Below are 19,583 nucleotides of genomic sequence, written 5' to 3' on the forward strand. Positions count from 1 at the left end.
TGTCAGATATTGTCAGATTGTTGGTGACAATCTAGTAATATATTTGAAGCAATTTAAATGAGCCTTTTTTTTGAAAACTTGATTTTTTTTTTTTCCTAAAAACACCATCAACCAGTTTCTTTTCCTTTTCCATTCATCCAGAAGTCTCCATCACTGTTACTGTGTTCCACAGTAAAGACTGCGGCTACTATACCAAATCCATAAAATCGTATCTTTACTACTACAGTAAACATCCCCTTGTTTTCTACCTTGCAGCTGAGAGGCATTTTCTCAGGGAAGAACAGGCATTCAGGGAAAAAGAAAGGCACTCTGTTGGGTAAAGGTGAATTTTATTGAAGTGATGGCCACATGAAAAGGCCATCAAAGACATATTTCCACCCAAAACACTGCTCTATTCAGACTAGCAATTCTGAAATTACTACAACAAATATATTTTTACCTCTTCATACATTTGGTTTCTCAGCTTGTGGGTGGTAACTGCTATTTGCACGGCTCCTAAAGGAGATATTTTCACAGTACCAGTAACAGTAGAACTATCAGGTAGTTGAGGAAGTATTGGTGCACTGAGTGAAGCCAAGGCATAAGCCAAATGAAGCATAGGTGGTTAAGCTGCCTTCAAAGCCACTTAGTACAAACTAAGGAGAGTTTTAAAATATTCCTTCACAATTCCAGGATATATTGCCTGTTATCAAAGCAAAAGGATGGAGGGCGAGAGCCAAAGGAAGATTTAAATTTAGAAAATAATCTAACCATGTATTCTCTCAATTATGCTTTGGGGAACGAAAGAAAAAAGCAACTCTACTCTCCCATGTGCCACTTCTAACACGGGTTCCCTTTGGCCATCCTGAACCCCGAATCCAACTGGCCACAGCTGCACCACAGCCTGACAAGCTCGGGTCTTCCTGTCTTTCAAATGGAGCACATTTGCCTTGCACAGATGGGTCTCCCCCTGGGAGCACGGATGGCACATGACTCGTTTCCACTACAGCCAGTACAGGTAGTTAAAAATGCAGCTACAGTGCACACAGAGGCCTGTCAACTCGGGATCACTCCCATTTTTGTTTTCTAATTAGTATATACTCTCCATAGTGACAGTAGAGGCTCTCTTTTTTCTTTTTTTTATTATGCCCTCCTTAAGCTTGAGCTGAAGGCAGGCTGATAGAAGAGTAAAATTTGGTCCTAAGCTTGTAAACTCTTTGGGCAGGGGTTACATTTTATGGGAAACATCCTAGCAAAATATGGCACTGTAAAGAAAACAAACAAAAGAACCAGAAAGCAAAGTCAGCACAGTGCTCTTCCAAAAAAGAGCACCACAGTGTATCAAGAAGCAGCAATACTAGTTACAATTTTAAATTGCTTTTTGAAAGCAGATCACAGCTACAATGCTGTACATTACAAATGCAAATATATGACATATAAAAAGTTTTCTATGCAAAATAATCCTGCTTCCAGTCCACATTCTTCTATGCCATTTACTGCAAGTGCATATTAAACTTTGATATATTTGCTTACAGACAGTTTGTTGCCACAAAGGTAAGTTCTGGCAATCTTAGCAACAGAACACAGTTTAGTAGCAGTTATTAAAATATCTTTACATTAATTAAGATCTTAATCTTCCATTGTAAGAAAAAATATATATAGTAATGCAAGAGGTGTCCACTACATTCATAAGTACAATATTTGAGTTTCACTAAAAACAGTGAGCATGCAACTCAGACCTGAAAGAAGTCAATAAGCAACTGGTATTTCATACAGCCAGTGATGTACGTTACTTGCATACATTTATTCACAGCTTACAATGTTAAATAATATACAGTTCTGAAATACGTGCATTTTAAAAAGAACTTGTCACAGCTCTTTAAAGACAGCTGAGCAGATGTTGTGCAGAAGAGACTAAATCAGGTCAGCTGCAAACTGAGTTTGAACTAAGTAAGATGAAGTCGTACCCTTCCACTCATGTGCTTCCATTGTTAAAATCGCAGCAGGAGAATGACTTGCGCTTATTTTTATGCATATTTCAAATCTCTCCTGTCGCTCTGTTTTGGCATTCTTTTGAGTGACACTAACCAAATCCATCTGTGAATAAGGACTTAGAACTCAACATCCGAGACCTGGAGCAAATCGTGAATGTTGAAGATATGGTAATCGTTTCAAAAGTAAATGCAAGAAAGCCTAAACGTAGCCTCATGCTTGCTATCTACATTTCCAAGCTACTGGTGCCTGAAAGACTCATCCCCAGACTACCACTTATCAGTTCTGTGATCTGAAAGTTCACAGAGAATGTCTTCACTGGTAGCACAAACCATCAAGATTCCAGTTAGAACACATATTGGAGGGGGAGGGGGGGAGGGGGGAAAGGTGCTTAAGACTGGGGAAAGGAATTAAAATACCTAAATAAAGCCTGTTGGCTTTGTTGATTGTGTACTGAAATATATACAAGAAGCAAGCAATAAAACAAAAGTGCAGTTACTGAACAGTTTATTCTCAACTGTGCTGCCCTTCTGCTGTTCTTATGTCCAGATTAATCTCAGTCCCAAATAAGATAACGCTAAAGGAATGAGCATCATTTCCTCAGAGCCTCAACTAAGATAGCCAGGAAAGAAAGAATACCATTTCATATTGGTGTGTACACCAGGGAATGATTCACTGTAAAACAGCACAGAGAGCATGAAAATATGAGCAAAAAAGATGGAAAGACTCTTGTTGGAAGGTAAGCAGCGTTTAAAAACATGTGTACACATTTTAATAACTTACAAATAAATTAAGATGGTGAAAGGCAGCATGGACTAGAACAGGGAAAAAGAAGGCTGAAGGTAAAAAAGGTGTTGTGTTGATAACAGAAAAAGTAATTCTATGGCAGAGATGTATTCTTCTTGGAAAAAACCCCAAACATTCTGTTGAATAACCTGGAACAGAGATTATCTCATCTGTGCATAAGCTTTGTGCAAATGACATGTGCAAACACAGAGAAGTGAGAAAAGGATGTAACGTCTTCAGTCATTAGAACATTTAAAAGGTGCATCTATTGACAAAAGTTCTGTCCTTTTCTCTCAGAAGTTATTGTTAGGAGTCTGACCTACAGACTCAGATTCTTCCTTTAGTGTCTTCAATATGACTAAAGTCAGTATGAGTAGTCTTTTCATCTAAGTACAGACATCACGACAGTAATGAAACATTTCCTGGTCTTGAACACAAACTTCCAACCTCAGGTTAAAAAGCCATAGCTTAAGCTCTTTCTCCCAAAGCTTCAGCTCACTTACGACCTCTGATTCTTGGAGTACTATCCCAAGACTTCCATAAACACCATTAATCTCTACTACAGTACCATGCCCCAGATGTGCCAAGCGTTACATTTCATATAGTTTTAGGCACCCTCTACATTTTGTGGACCGCTGCCTTCATATCATATTTTCAATCCAGCTTTTGCAAAAAAAAAACCAACAAAAAACCAAAACCCAAACATATAACCAAGACTAAAAATTTAGTCAAGTCAAAGCAGCAAATGCCGTTTCTGTTTCTTAATGATCTTACATTTTGTAAGCATCACCAGAGAGGAAATAACTCAATTTTAATTTCTTCAACGTGCAGAGAATAACACTAACCATATAGATTAGCGAGCTGACAAAAGTATGTGAAAGAAACTGTAAACACTTTAAAATGCTTTAAGTCTAAAGTCTAGTTATGCCAGTTACTATATTAGATCAAGTTTTTAAATCAGTATCAAAAGAGCCATCACAGGTTTGTCAAATTCTGTTTCCAAGCAATTTGCAATTAATTTGTCACTTCTCATTATACATCTGATCATCAGCTTTAACATTTACAAGAGGAATAGTTCACTGCTGTCAGAGCATAATATAGGGACAGTCTTTCAGAGCTACTGAGGGCTTCTTTCTTAGAAGAGCCTGAAAAGCTGAAAATAACACACAGAAATGAAAACCTGTAGTTCAATGCTACACCACCAGCAGATTGTTCTTCTACATTAAGATTTCTCTTTTTGCAGCTGTGGAATGTGTTGAAAGATTCAGCGTTTCCACTGTCTCATCGAAGTCCCGACCAGCTGTGGAGGTACGAAGCCCACCCAGAGGGCCGTGAGGTACTCTCTTCCTCACCTGAAGGAGGAAGAAAAACATACTTTAAACCAAGTTTATTATGTCAGACATTGCATCATTTGGTTACATGACCTTGTTTCTCCCCCACCTCTGTTCTTTTTCAAATGCTGTCCTCATAAACTTGAGGAGGAGGTAACATTCAGTACTCACTCTTGGACTGCCACAGATACGTTCATGGATTTTATCACCAAGTCCACTTTACTTGGGGTACTTAAGGATGTTTTAAAGAGGCCATTTATCACCTTTCTCCAGAAAAATCCAGTCAGTGTTCATTAGAGTGCCAGAACAACGTCAAAATGCCATGGACTTAATTTACACCTCATCTTTCCAAATGCAAAGCCTATCATGGAATGCAGTACTTTGCCACTTTCGTTATTCATGTGATTTTGTTCACGACTTTTAAGTGCTTATACATACACACATGCTATTTTTTATATTAATTTTAAAATAAATATAGGTCAGTTGCTAATGAAGTACAAGAAGCTACACGTTGTTATTGAGAAGTGACAGACAATATCTTAAAAAGTGTTTTTAAGGGGATGAACGCTCAAACAGAGTATTTGAAGCGGAGCCAGAACATTATTATGCAGTCAGCTCTTGGGTTAATTTCTTGCAAAGGCTTAACTTAAGCTTTTTCTTTCCTTCCCTAGTTCCTTTATTTCTCAAACAAAAAGCATATTTCTTGAACAGATTTTTAAAGTTAATATATTGAAACTAATATTAAATCTGCAGTACTGCCTTGAGAGGACCACTTTAATTATCTTTTTAGAACATCTGCCAAGAAAGTAATTCATTTATAGTAACCTCTATTATAAGGTCACTTTGGCAGAAATCTTTAACTCTAGTCAAATCATGAGCACATTAAATTTTTACAACTTACTATTGTCTTCCTAAAATATGTATGTTTCGGAAGAAATTATATTTTACCTTAATTTTATTTCTATTTTGGGGTATTTATTCTGTTTTCTGAAAACTGAATAGTAACTTCCCAACAGAGCTATTGCTAACTCAGTGGCATTACGCTGCTAAGCTTTGTTTTTCCTCAAAGGGCTACATAGAAGAAAGCACAGAACTTCAGTTGCCTTTATTTCCACTTTTGCTTTTTTTGTGACAATGTTTTGAACACCACCTACCTTGGGCAATTGCAACTAGCTTCCCCTTCTCTTCAGGGCTGAGCTGCAACATGGTGTCTATTACTGGGAGCAGCCTTTCTTTCTCGCTTCCTGATTTTAGAAATATGAACTGCAATAGAACATTCTTCAAGTATTCTAGATTAGCCACAGACTTTTCTCTCTCTTGATTTCTTTCCAATCTTCTTATTTCATTCTTAAGAAGCTGCAGATGAGGAAAAAAATATGCAATATTGTTTGCTTCATATAATGAGCAATTGAACAAAGGTCTTTTGAAGAGCTAAAAAGCGAATTATGCAGCTTGCTTCAAAAAGAATGATGTGTGCATAGCACGTATTCTGGACAAAAATCCAGTGAAATTTGAACACGTGATAATGTTGTCCAGAAACAACATTTTATTGATCAAAACTCACCTTTTTTGATAAAATCCACGCAGTAGTTATAACGATATATGGTACTAACTATTTAATTTCAGCAATAAAGAGTTGAACAGTTAAATAAACAACATGGATCAAAGATTTAACAATGTTATCATTCGTTAAGAAACATTTTATAAAAGAAAGCTTTTTCTTTTGAAACATTTGAAAAAATGTTTTCAGAAAACTCGGAGAAGTACAATCAAATCAAACCAAACTCTGTTAGTACATGTATCTTCTTTTAACTTAAGACAGCTAAAAGGGGTTACAGGAAGAGAAACCAGACAATGCTTCCCTTGGGATTTACTGCTTTTATCTAAGTGAAAACAGTAAAGGCACTTTACTACACATTAAACTTGAGGGTTTTTTTGTAGCAGCTTTTACACCCCACATCCCCCACCCCACCCACCCCCCCAGCTAGAAACTGGGGGGGAAAAAAACCCGAAAACCTGAAGTCAGCTCTGGAAGTGCTAATTAGTCCTGTGGAATAAAAGCCCTTCCAAAATTAAGTTTTGCGTCCCCAAATTTTTATAGACTGGGATTTTCTGCATGGTTTAGTGGTGGACTTGGCAGTGATAGGTTAACGGTTGGACTCGATGATCTTAAGGGTCTTTTCCAACCTTAACGATTCTATGATTCTGAAACATATTTGGTGTTAAACAATTATTTGGTCTAAGAAACAGACCATAGAAATTAGAGCTGTCCCCACACTTCCTGCATGTCTGCTAACCTTTATTTGTTCCATTAGGATGGCATTGGTTGCTTCTGATTCACGAAGTAATTCATTCAAGTGATCAGCACTCTTCGCTGTTGTGTTTAGTTTCTGAATCAGTTCATCCTTGGTGAGTTCGGTTTGCCACTGAGATGGTTCTGCAATTAATTGAAAAAGAAAACTGAGAGAAGGAAAAAGCACTTGCGTCTACTTTATACTAACTTAACATTAGGACTTGATTAATGTAGTTTCTTAGAAACAAAATCCACACAGAGTCGGACTGCAAAATTAACAGGCATCATTACTGCTGCTGCATGCTTGTTCGTATTCTGTTCTTGTATATATATTAGAAGGGGATCGGCAAATCAGTTCTAAGCATGTCAAGATACATGGTTTTAATTTACCCTTTGTTTCCTACCCATAGATGGAGATTTTCAACAGTTCTCCACAAAGTGTTCAGTAGACTTTTAAAACATGATTAGATGCTGCCGTATATTTTTCTGCTTTTTTGGGGACTCTTAGAACATTGTTCTTCATGCTGGCTTTCATTCTCCTTGAAAAAACTATGAATAAATTCCTGTTCTAATAAGCCACATTAAGATGAACCGACATTTTATCCTTTCATTAATGAGAGTTAAATCAGCACTTAATTGTCTCTAGTAGAGGCTAGTCCAGAACACAAAAAGTTCTGTAACTATTCACTGACTTGCTCATCCAGTCTTTTCCCTTTAGAAAGTCACAAATACGACATCTTTAAATCACTAAAAACCTGTAACAATGTTGTATTGTTAGTCCTTACTCAAGGATAAAACTCCTACAGAAATTCAGGATAGTGTAAAATCAGTGGCACTTAAGTAGACTTGTGTCTTGCACCTAAAAGCATGAAAACACGTTCTGAGATATTTTGAGGGCACAAACTTCTGCAACATATACAGGCAAGTGCTTCAAAAAGCCACATGTTCTACCTACCAAGTTTTGATTCCGGGGAGTTCAGAAGTTGTTCCAAGGATGGTACATAGGTGCTGGCTGAAGAGACAGACTCCGTGTCTGTTGTTTCCATACCTTCTCCCTCTTCCCTAGCTACAGTGTGCACATCGAGAACAGGAAGGTCAGTGTTTCGCCGTTCTCTTAAGTTCTTCGTTGCTGGATTTGAAACAGCTGGACCTGAAAGATACTTACTGACGTTTGTCTTCAGAATGAAATTGGTAGGGCTATTTCTGTGTGACTGTCTCAGATTGCAGAGCAGTACATAAAATAGTCTTCAAAAAGCAGGGGGAGGAAAGGTGAAGAAAAGAGAGAAAGCCAGATACACACATAACATTTATAATAGAAAAAACAGCCTTTCACCTCCAAATGACCATTCCAGTCAAAGCTGGTTTCTAAATCCAAACTTGATTGGCAATTTTTATTTCAGTGACTATGAAACTTTTGTGCAACTCTCCCTGACGATGTGTTGTAGCTATGACAAGAGTGTCAAATGTTTTTAATGCAAAACAGAATTAGCTTTTCTTTCAACCAGTCCTGTGGGAGGTGCAAATTGTTCTGTTTTAATACTGTGTGCACTATCCTGCTGCCTCAGTAACATATGGAAAGAGTAAATTCTTAAACTGTTACTGCTGCTTGGCAAATGTCCAACTACATCCTAATTACTAACTTCACAGATATAAAAATAGCACTTGAGCTTGAACACAGTAAAATCTTAAATTTGAAGAGGGATCAAATAGCAAATATACCAATAACAACCATTGTTAAAACAGCTTTCAATACATTTTTCTTTAGCTTTACCCCTCACACTGGAGGCAGAGGTCCAGTATGCTCCAAAATGTGACACAAACGGATAGGAAGAGCACCAAATATTTACAAAGTAATTTCCCTCCATCTGTCTGACAATGCAGGTACTGCAGAAGAGATAACAGTGATGCAGATTCTAGAACAGAACAGAATAGTTCTACTTGGAAGGGGCCTACAACGATCATCTAGTCCAACGGCCTGAGCACCTCAGGGCTGACCAAAGCATGTTAAAGCATGTTATTAAGCGCATTGTCCAAAAGCCTCTTAAACACTGACAGGCATGGGGCATCAACCACCTCTCTAGGAAGCCTGTTCCAGTGTTTGACCACCCTCTCGGTAAAGAAATGCTTCCTAATGTCCAGTCTGAACCTCCCCTGATGCAGCTTTGAACCATTCCCACGTGTCCCATCACTGGATACCAGGGAGAAGAGATCAGCACCTCCCTCTCCACTTCCCCTACTCAGGAAACTGCAAAAGAGCAATGAGGTTGCCCCTCAGCCTTCTCTTCTCCAAACTAGACAAACCCAAAGTCCTTAGCCGCTCCTCACAGCACATGCCTTCTGGCCCTTCCACCACCTTTGTGGCCCTCCTCTGGATGCATTCAAGGACCATAAGATTCTGAAGGGACAGTAATAACAATGACACTTTCCTTACTTGGTATCAGTGGATTGATATGGCGTGCTGCCAATTCTCCAGAAAAAGTTTCTGGTGTATTACAGAACCACACACTATAAGCATGTTTTAGATTCAGACGCAGGTACGCAAATTTGTATCTAACCCAAGAAAACCTGGTATTATGACTGAAAGTTACCTCTAGTGCTTGGTTCACTCTTGAGCTGGAAGAGCTGAGCTTCTACTCTGGACAGTTGCTGCTGAAGCGTCTCTACTGTCTTCCTGTGCTCTTCTTGCAGGTTCCTCACCTGATCTCTGAAATTGTTCCGGAGAGCTTCATTCTGGGCTGTCAGCTGACTCAAAGTCTGGGCGTGCTCTGTTTTCATGACCATGTTCTCAGATTGTATTGTGCAAAGCCTGAAAACAGCGTACACACAAAATGTAAGAAATGAATGGCAAAACACTGTCATTTCTACATTTAAAATTTTTTAGAGTTAACAGTAGTTTTCAATTTTCATGTGAATGATTATCTTAGAATGACCGCGCAACTTCTTTCCATTTAAATTCCTCTTTTTACAGGGAAAATCTAAGAGTGAGACAGTCACACTTATTACCTATCATATGAATGCACTGTGCTATCTAAACTCTTGATTTCTATTTCAGAATGCAAAATTCAGACATCTTTGGGAAAAAATGAAAGTATTAGAGACACCGTAGTCTAAACATTCTTAAATTCTAAAATTGCAACACGGCTGTTTATAGTGTCATACAGGGCATGTCACTTACTTTATACTCTGCCTCCTTTAACACTTGTTTACCAAACATTTATGCAGGACTTCTGAAAACAAAAGTTTCTGAGAAGCTAAGTTTAGTTTTTTTAAGCTTCAACTTTCAGTGCAAAAGAGGGCAGAAGAGTGTAGTTGTTAGCATGTCAGTACCACATCAATTGTACTTGGTTTGGAGGTACTCCAGAAGCAAGACAAAATTGTCACAAGCAATTAAACAAGTGCATGTATGGAAAGACTAAGCATAGGACTTGCCCTTATAAGCATATAAACTTAAATATAGCCAGAGTAGCAAAGAGCTAGTCTCTCTGAGTACAAAGGGAACCTACTGTGAAACGGGTTGTTTCCAGAAAAAGGCAGAAGGACATAATTTATTTGATTACAATGAATCATCATGTGGCTATCAGGAACAGATAAAACAGTACAGAGATAGAGACAAGAAGTCAACAGTTCCTAATACTAAGCTGTAATTTCTAATGAATATTATATGTGAACTTATTTGTACCCTGAATAGAGAAGAAAAGACAAGGGAAGATCCTTTTTGAAGACCTCAAGTGTTAGGTACTCACGGGATTTTTCAAGAATTGATACAGATTAAACAGATTCCTTTCCTTTTGGAAGAAACAGCAGATTAAGATTTTGGCAAGCATACGCTTAAAAAACAGTACTTTCTGTAAGAAAGGCACATGGTGGACACAGGACTGGATATTTTGTCAGTGAAATGGTTTGCTCGGCATTTAACTACCCTTTCTAATAGGAAACATCCATAAAATTTAGTTGAGCAGTCCAAACGTAGTGCTGAGCATTGGACTTAAAAATAGTCAATTTAGAAGTTAAGACTAAAAGTGCTTAAAAAATGTTAATTTTTAAATCTGATAGTTAACAGGTAGAAAGCTTGCAGAAATTCCCTCATCAGCTACTGTTTCATTTTTATTGCTGAAACTTCTGAAGGCTGATGAAAAATAGCAAACAATCCTTTTGAAAATTCCTTTAAACTTTCTCAACAGTTATGCCCTTTCTTTGGGAAGTACAATTATAGGCCACTACATGCCCAGCCCTTAAAGTTCACACAAAATAAAATATCTACATCTAATCATCAGCAGACCCTACTTTTCACGGAGTTCTGCCTCTTTTGCAACAGTCTCTTGCAGCATCTTATTGTGTCTTTCCAGCAGGGTGTCGTGTTCAGTCTGCAATGCCTGGAGTTCAGATGCATTCATCTGTGAATTATGCTGAGCATCTTGCAGCTTAACTTTAAGTTGATCTATCACCATTTCCAACTGTTCTCTGCAAGGGAAAAAAAAAAAAGAAATAAACAACATGCATTTAAAATCATTATATTATTTCAGAACCTATATTATATCCACAACATTTTGTATAGCTGATCCTAATTGCTTATTTATTAATTAAATCAATACAGTACCATGACCAAAATAATCTTAGAATGCGACTGCAGCAGAAAAAATTAGGAAAGTTCTGATCATGTTTCAATATAGGTACAAATAGGTTTATCACATCCCATCTGAACTACTGGGAACATAATTATTGGGGTGGAGAGTGTGACTGCTACCACTTTCTACTTCAAACTGGTTTGGAGGAACAAGACAGAAGAACAATAATGTGTGGGATGCAGATGGGAGAAAAAATTTCTTCTTAAAAGTCGTGGAGGGTTTTTTGTTTGTTTAGGAAATGCACATCAGTTCAATAAGACTGAATACAGGAGACAAGTGGTGGGAGGAGATTTTGAGCAAAGGACTAGAAAGCAAAATCAATCCGTAAAAACAGATAAACTCTGTTAGTCAGAAATACATCAGAATCAGATACACCAGGAGGAAAAAGTCTTAAGTCACACACATTCTCCTTTCATGCTTTCTGTATTTATATATGCAGACATCTCCATTATCTCATGAACTATATATCTCATTAACCCTTAGAGTTGATACTTGGAAATCATTTCTTTGAAAACTATTTTTCTTCTGTTTATTGCTTGATTACTTGTCAACTTTGTTTCCAGTATGACCCTCTTTCACAAAAACCTAACAATACCATAACTTATTGAAATTCTGCAAAAAGGGGAGATAAAGAAACACAACTCTTGCGGTTTGCTTGCTTCAAAGAAAAGAAGGGGTAGATGTATTAAAAAAAAAAAACAAAACCAAACCAACCATAAAACCGAAGTCCTCTAAGAAAGCACAAGTCTCCCTCTGGTGGATTTTCAGCAGCAATTGCATGTACTGTTTTAAGATCTGTGTCAGAAGTGACTTTTGACATCTCATGCATAAATGCCCAGTCTGTCACCAAGGACAGCTATCAAAAACTTATAAAAATAACTTATAGAAACTGATCTACTTTTGCAGTGGGTTCAGACATTTTCTGAAGTGAATCTGAATTTACCTGGCTTACGACTATACTTAGATGCTTTTCAGGGAACTTTTGGCAGTGTAACTTTCCCCCCCGAAGTTTTTCCTCATGTAACAGCTGATAAGCATTTCGTAAATCTGTTGGAACTGATGCCTGAATTGGCAGCCAGAGCTTTACCTACACTAAACAATTCCTTCCTGAAAAAGTTCAAAGCGAGCGCAGCTGAACAGTACCAATCTGCTCTTCTTAGTTGGAAATGGTGCTTTGCTGCAATACTTTATGTCAGAGAAAATGACGTGTCAAGTCTACACAGAAGATGCTGGCTAATTTCAGCTCATGAGAATCTTCCTAATACCTTACTTCTCCCTCTGACTGTAACAACAACAACAACAGGTAATCTACACAAAAATAAATGTTAAAAAAGACAAATCAAGGAATTAGAAACTAACATTGTACCACCATGGTACATATGAATGATCTTTCTTCTGTTCAGATAGGCAGAGCCACTGTTAGATTACGGATCAGATAATGTTTATAGAAATAAAGAGGATTTTGTTGGTTTTTTTGTTGTTGTTGTTTTTTTTAAATCAAAGTAACTGGGGAAGCACACTACCTCCCTTCTGATATTTTCCTTATTCAAGCAAAGAGTTAAATAGTGGAACTCACTTGTTGGTCAGAAATTAGCAAAGTCAAGCACTATAACTTGAATATCAGTATTTTTCTGCATGTGTATAAAAATTTTAGTTTTACCTTTCTTGTTTGGCTCCCTCAGATTCTGTCTGAGAAGCAGATTTATTCTTTTGCTGTTTTAGAACATTATGCACACGGACTTTGTAGCTCTCAAATTCAGATGTAACAGATGCTTGTTCAGCCTATCACATAGAAAACAAACCCTTAATAAATTACGCGATTGACTATTGCTCCCTTGTTTCTCTAAAATGAAATACATCTTACATTGAAAAAAAAATTAAGAACCACCTGTTGCATTTTCTTCTTTTAAGTGGATAATTAAAATCATGGCTATCATAACGATCATGTTTCTTTAGACTTTAACTGAATATCGTAAAATGTGAAACTTAACTGATTTTCAACATACCAATACTAAAGAAAAGAAAGAATACTTGCAAATTAAAAAATTGCATTCAACAGAGATTCACAAGCAAGGGGTTCTATCAAACAGCTTTAAATGCAGGCAAAGGTGAAGGGAAAAAAAGGGATAATTCTGTTTTCCTTTTATACTACCCAGGTAACAAAAATCTAATATGCCTTAAAGTTATGCATAATTTTGAGGAGTTAAGTCGGTCTTTTAATGCACAGCACAAGATATAATATTCTAGTTGATTGTAAGGGTGTTTGGTCTGTCTTCTCTTCTAAATTCAGCTGATAAGTAAATTTCTGTGGACATACATGAAATTACCTCACAACATAGCTTCATCCTTGACTGTACATTATACAACAAGAATTATGCCCATCCTTCAAGTACTCATGATGTATATTCTTCTAAGAAAACAGAGATGCAGGTTTTCATTCTTGGATCTTAGGAGAAGCTCATGTATTCATTAGTCATCCTTGAGATGACTAAGATGTTCTCATCTCCAAGAGGAGGATTTTGGAAAGTTTCTCTTCAGCTGAACTGGTGAGTGAAATTCCACAATGCTGACCCTGACTAGCCACTGCTCCAGCTTTTCTGGAGTCTGTAAGATTTGTGGGCATTTCTTTAAATTAATCCTTCTCTTTTCTTCCAGTCAAACTATGTGAGCTAGAACATTCCTAAGTTCTCAGGTACACAGCCTTAAATATCAGTATGATTTTTGCCTTCTAACCTACTATCTGCTTTAAGGTCCACCTTTCCTTTGGACAGTATTGTACTTTGTTAATAACCTTGTAGTAATATCTATTTTTTAGATGTAGGGCACCTAAAGAGACAGGATAATCTTCAAGGCATGCCATCATGGAAGATCTACACTCTGACTGGTTTCACTACATCAAGGAGCAAGCCACCATGGATAGCTACCATAAGTCCCCAGTTATGAAAAAGGCATTTGTAAAACCATGATCCATATCTGCCAGTACAACTCAGGCAAGCCTCCTGTAGCAGCAACCACGAAGTTTGTCCATTTCAGTTCACCTTTTTAAAACGTAGAAGTTTTTTCAGAGGCTGCGTTCAACTGTTACTTATCTGCAGGATGCATACCTATCATAGAAAAGGGGCTACAGTGTGGTGCAGTAACCTCCATAAAGACAGTTTGAACATAACAGTCCTACTGCATTCTGAATCTGTCTGTCTCCAATGCAAGCACTGGATTCCAGGAACATCTAACACGGTGTCATACGGACAAAAAAAAGAAATAATAAAAACCTCAGCAATAGTGTCAGTTTCATGTGTAGCTCAGCTGCCAATTAGGAAGCTGCTCATAAAGTAGCATATTAAAAGGTGCTGGCAAATATATTTTTCACAGTTTGGTTATTTTTTTTAAGTGGTATCTGTGTTAATTGTTTTTATATGGAGCTAATTATATTCCTTTTCTGTTTGTTCTTACCCTCTTTTCTTTAAAGGCTTCTTTTTTCCCCCCTCAGCGTATACTTGCTGATCATCTTAAACGAACTCTGACTACCCACTACCACTACAGGTTTTCCCTACTGGAAATAAGAGTGCAGTCCAGACGTTCCACCACAAGTGATACATGACAACCAGGACAGAGTCTGGCTTGTTCTCTATACCACCACTCAAATATATTAAGCACTGGGATAATTCGCAGTTCTTGACAGACAAAAAGACAAGAGTGAATGATCTGCAAAATATTTTTAGAGAAGGAGACAGAGAGTGCAATAAGTCTCCCTTCTAAAGTCTCTGACATTACTTCTTCCAGTAGAGTACCTGGGCTGCTCTGCACTCTTCCTGCAAGGTTGCAATTTTTTGCTGGTAAGCACTCAACGTACGCTGGTGTTGCTCTGAAGAAGTTCGCAGGTGTTCCTGGACTTTATGCTTTTCAGATGTCAGTACAGCCACTTGAATCTGAAAAAGTCAGTTGAAAACTTCACTATGACAAAGTTTTTTTTCCGCTCTCCAAGGGGCTGTGCCACAGAGCACATAGTATTCTACTACAGTAACTCCTGCACAGAACTGGTAAATATAAAATTAAAATCCAATAAAAATAGAATAAAAAATAGGGTTACCATGTACTTAACCAAAAAAATATATTATGCTGTTTAAAGAGAGAATTGAAGATAAAATTACAGTGGTGGGGTGGCAGCATTTAAGAAAGCCAACCCCTCTCCCTTCCCTGCTACCTTTCATTACATTCAATTCCTATTCTGCCCAACCAACAAGATTTATACAGATGGACAACACTAAGATTTTTGCTGACCATGTTGCATTTTTTTGTTTTTAAACTGAGCAACTTCCATTTTTAAAGAAATTATTTTAAAATGTATCCCAGTTAGAAGCTTCAAATTATGCAGTGTTCTCTTTTGGTGGAAAGGGAAAGGAGAGAGGAACAAGAAAGGGTAAGCCTGTTTAAAGAACATCACAGGGGAAATACTTGGGGAAAGCAGCAAACAGACAAAACTCATTTAAGAAAAAGAACCAGTAACCTAGTAATAAAAAACACATTTTCATTCTTCAGCCTATATTCCATCTGCCCAGTACAAATCACACTCTTATTACTTAAATAAGGAACCTTATACTAAGAAAGAAATGAAGTTTCTTGCCTTATAGGCTTCCACTTGCTGTTGACTTGCTTCCAGTTCCCCTTTTAATGATGCCTGCAACATTAGATGGTCATTTTCCTGCATGATAAAATTATCTGGTTATTAAAAAAACCCAAACCTCAGCAATTTAATAATTCAGCTACCAGCCCATTTCTTAAAAGTTAGTTTAAAAATGGAATACAGAGTCATTAACATCTGGACTTACAGCTTGTTTTGAATCAGCCAGTTCTTTTTTGGTTTTCACCAGGAGTTGTTTTATCTTGGCATTTCTTTCCTCATCCTGTTGCATAGTTGACTGAAGTGACTCTAATGCAGAAAACAGCAGTTATATGCAAAGGAAACTTCCCCTTCTATATTTCCTTAAAAATACTGGAAAATATTTAAGCAAATTCTGGCAGATTTCTTAAGAACTGCAAACAAGTAGCTTACAGTAAATTTAGTATCCTATTTCCAAGTATCACAAAGATCTTCAAATAAATGAAATTGTTTTAAGACTTACAGATAAGGATAGGAAGAAATGAAATTTTTAACCACATGCTAACTAGTAAAGTTTTATGAGTGTGGTATGTCAGAATGAAAACCCCTGTCAGTCACCAACTTCCAGAACTTACGATTAACTTAATCAGGTACGAAACACAGTTTATCAGGCAGGCAATTTGGCTCTTATTTGATGAATACAGCATCAAGTGACTGATAACCTAGTAAAGTTTCCTTCATGGAAAAGTACTTTTGACTACGTAACTGTTTAGTATTCCCTGCAAACTTTACTCTCACTCATCGACTTGAGTTGTTTGTGAATTGTGTTTTTTACCATTACTAACTATACCATAGAAATTCTTGCTGTTTATAGTTTACTCACTTATTTCTTCCTGTAGGGTCTCTTGCTTCTGTTTCTGAATCCCCGTCTCTTGCTCGAGATCTTCTATTCTGCTGTCTTTATCAGTAATCTTCTGATTAAGTTCTTTTACTAGCCTTTCATAATCTGCTATTTCCATATCCATCAGAGTACTCTTTTGAGCATCCTGCAAATTACTCACAATGAAGTTACAGCTTACAATCTGCCTTGGTTGCTAAGAATTTTTTTTTTAAATTATATTAAAGAACTATATTGCCCATCTAACAAAAACTTTATAATGATCCATACCTACAAGCAACACTCATTCATCAGGTTTCCATATCCTCAGTAAATCATCTGTTTTCAAATAAGAACCAGAAGCTTTGAAAAACCTGTTGCTAGTTTTAACATTTTTACCAGTAGGTATTTTGCAGATATTAGTTTCTATCATCTTCAGTCCTTACAACAAGGGCAGCTTCTGAGTAGTGCACCATAAAAGTGCTCCAGGCATCTGTATTCTATTGCTATTTCTACTTATGACAGGCCACATAACCCAAGCTAAAACAAACAAATAAACAAAACAAAAAAAAAAATAAAACAAACCCAAAAGCACACATCAGCTCTCCAAACACAAAACCAGGGGTAAAAACCCTCATGTTTTTCCTTTTGCAAACCTTGGGATTTAAAATCCTCAGAACAGAAAGGGAGGTATCCATCCCAGCAAGATGGGCCAAAATCCTTGGTAGTCCATTAAGCACCCTTCGGCTGGGGCTGCACGGCTAGAAGGCGCATCCCCTGGGTGGTGGATAGGGGATCCCTCTCTGGAGGGTGCACCGGATAAAATTGAAGAAGGTGCCGCGAACCAACGCAGCCTAAGGGAAGGCCACCCTGACAGAAAAACCACTGGCCCTCCAAGTCATGGGGGTTGGGCAGGAGGCCAACTACCTCCTCCCGGGAAAAAAAAAAAATAAAAAGTTGCAGAAACGACGAGCATCAACTCGGAGATGGAGAAAATCAGTAATGAAGTGAGGAGGAGGAGATGGAACTGGATCGGTCATGTCTTGAGGAAAAAACTGACAGAAGACTGCGCTGTGGCCCTTGGGACTCCAGAGCACGCAGCCGCAGACCGATCGAAGTGGAAGAATGATGTTCGCGCCTTGTGTGCCTCCTGGCACTGAGAGAATTCAGATCAGATCCATTAAGCACTAACATGAACAGCAACTCTACCTTTCTGGCCAGCTCTAATTCTTGCATAGTCTTCTGCAGATGTTTCTTTTCCTTCTGAAGTTGCATCTGAAGCTCCTCCATTTCTCGGAGAGCACCACTATATTCCTGAAATTTAAATACTTCTCAATTATGCAGTCCAATTTCAAAATAGATGTCAGCATCTATTTACACTTACACACACACATTTAGGTTGCATGAAGATAATTTTTTTTTTTTTTTTTAGGAAATCACTTGGAACCAAAGAATAACCCAGAAGATTATGAAGTGTTTTTCACATTCTGTAACAATCCCCAATCTACTCTATGTGACTGTCTTGCAAAGTTCTTTCAATGAACAGACCAAGCCTTCAAAAAAGACCGAGTCAAGTAACAAGAAGGGAAAGCATGGAACTTGTCCTGTAAAACCACAGTTTACAAACTTCTAACAGAAGCCACATCCAGTGAAAGTAATGCTTCAGCCCATTCGCCATCTCTACAGAATACTACCTTTGTCTTCTGTTCTTTTAGAAGCTTTTCAGCTTCTAGTTCTTTGTCAGCCTTTGCTTTGGCTCTTTGTATCTCCAGTATCTGAGCTTCCAGCAGCTTAGCATTATGTTGCAGTGTTTCAATACGAGCCAGGAGGTCTTCATTAGCAGAGTGTAACTGATCATGCTGAAATGATCATAGTGGAAAGATAAAAACATCAGCTGAATTTGCGTGTGACTTTGACAGATAAGATACTGTTTATATTTAAAAAACAAACACCGATTTCTATCCAACTCCCTTACAAACAGCACTCCTACAGATGAGTCTTGTCCATCTTGTTTTAAACCAGATTAAGAAATAGGCCAAATTACAGTCACTAGTACAATTTGATTATTTTGTTCAGTTCATTTGCCCAGCTTTCTGTAAGATGGCTAGAATTACAAGAAATCTGAAAACAATATCCCAACATGTATGCTTTCTGCAAGAATCACCTTCCTCCCACAATAATAGGCAAGGTTTGAGTACTTATTGCCCCACTTCAAATACAGCTGCTGCTGTATTTATAAATAAATGATCATACCATTGATTCCTAAAAAGATTTAACTGCAGCACCACCAAGCCTTCAATGAGATCACATCAGTACATAGTAAGAACTCCTCCTGCATCTGGGCTATTTTTGCAATGATTTTAACAGATTTAATTTTGAAATCTTCAGTGTTTTATCTCAGTCTCTATTATGCAGATTAAGAATGAAGTACAAGTGAAAGAAGCTGCCAGTTACCTAAACAGTGCTTTTATTTACAAAATACTTTGTAACAAACTTGAATAAATCAACGCCTCCATAATCAGCAGCATATATGCTACTATTTGCCATATCTTCCTATGCTATTCACTACTAGCTTCCATTTATAAGGAAACAGTGGCCTAGGTGGATCTTCAGTGTAATTATGTATGGGGACTGGGAGTTTAAATCCTAAATCCCAAACCCTTTTCAGTTAGCTTTGCAAAAATGTGTCTCACAGCTGCTTAATTACCATCTTAGACTTCTGAATGCCACTATAGTACTCCACAATGTATCCTGAAGTCTCATCCTTGTGAAAGATGCAAAAACCCACAATTAATCTAGTATGTTTAAACACTGTTGATTAAATAACAAAACCAAATTTTGTCTAAGAAACAGAAGAAAAACAACGGAACACTTAAAGGTTACTGTACTTCATGAGAAGTATAGGTGTGAAGTCAGAAACAGTGCAAATTTGATATTTTGTTTTTATATCTGGTACAGGCAGCGGAGTTGTGTGTCTAACCGAAGCCAGAGTTGACCACCTGCTCTTTTCTGTGAGTTGACCTGGGGTAAATGAAACCCTTTCTATTGAAAAGGCCAGACATTCTATATGTATTTGCCTTTGTCATGGCCCAGATAAGATATC

The 19,583-nt window shown here is 37.5% G+C and overlaps 1 protein-coding gene across 4 annotated transcripts in view; it reads right to left on the reverse strand.

Annotated features, from left to right (window-relative positions):
- Positions 1–218: 218 nt before the first annotated feature.
- GCC2 (GRIP and coiled-coil domain containing 2) overlaps positions 219–19,583 on the reverse strand; it is a gene marked incomplete at its 5' end in the record, with an annotated part of 34,662 nt that continues 15,297 nt past the window's right edge. For 2 of the 4 annotated variants that reach the window (XM_082337778.1, XM_082337779.1), the window contains 13 exons: positions 219–4,109; positions 5,243–5,444; positions 6,386–6,525; positions 7,337–7,531; positions 8,970–9,187; positions 10,666–10,842; positions 12,667–12,788; positions 14,795–14,932; positions 15,628–15,705; positions 15,833–15,933; positions 16,487–16,649; positions 17,690–17,794; positions 18,175–18,339. In XM_082337778.1, the coding sequence (XP_082193904.1) occupies positions 4,039–4,109; positions 5,243–5,444; positions 6,386–6,525; positions 7,337–7,531; positions 8,970–9,187; positions 10,666–10,842; positions 12,667–12,788; positions 14,795–14,932; positions 15,628–15,705; positions 15,833–15,933; positions 16,487–16,649; positions 17,690–17,794; positions 18,175–18,339 (1,875 nt within the window). In that variant the 3' untranslated portion in view covers positions 219–4,038. The other 2 variants (XM_082337780.1, XM_082337781.1) reach the window with 2 other exon arrangements.

Source organism: Platalea leucorodia (genome assembly GCF_965183815.1).
Source record: "Platalea leucorodia genome assembly, chromosome: 2".
In the NCBI taxonomy this organism is placed as follows: domain Eukaryota; kingdom Metazoa; phylum Chordata; class Aves; order Pelecaniformes; family Threskiornithidae; genus Platalea; species Platalea leucorodia.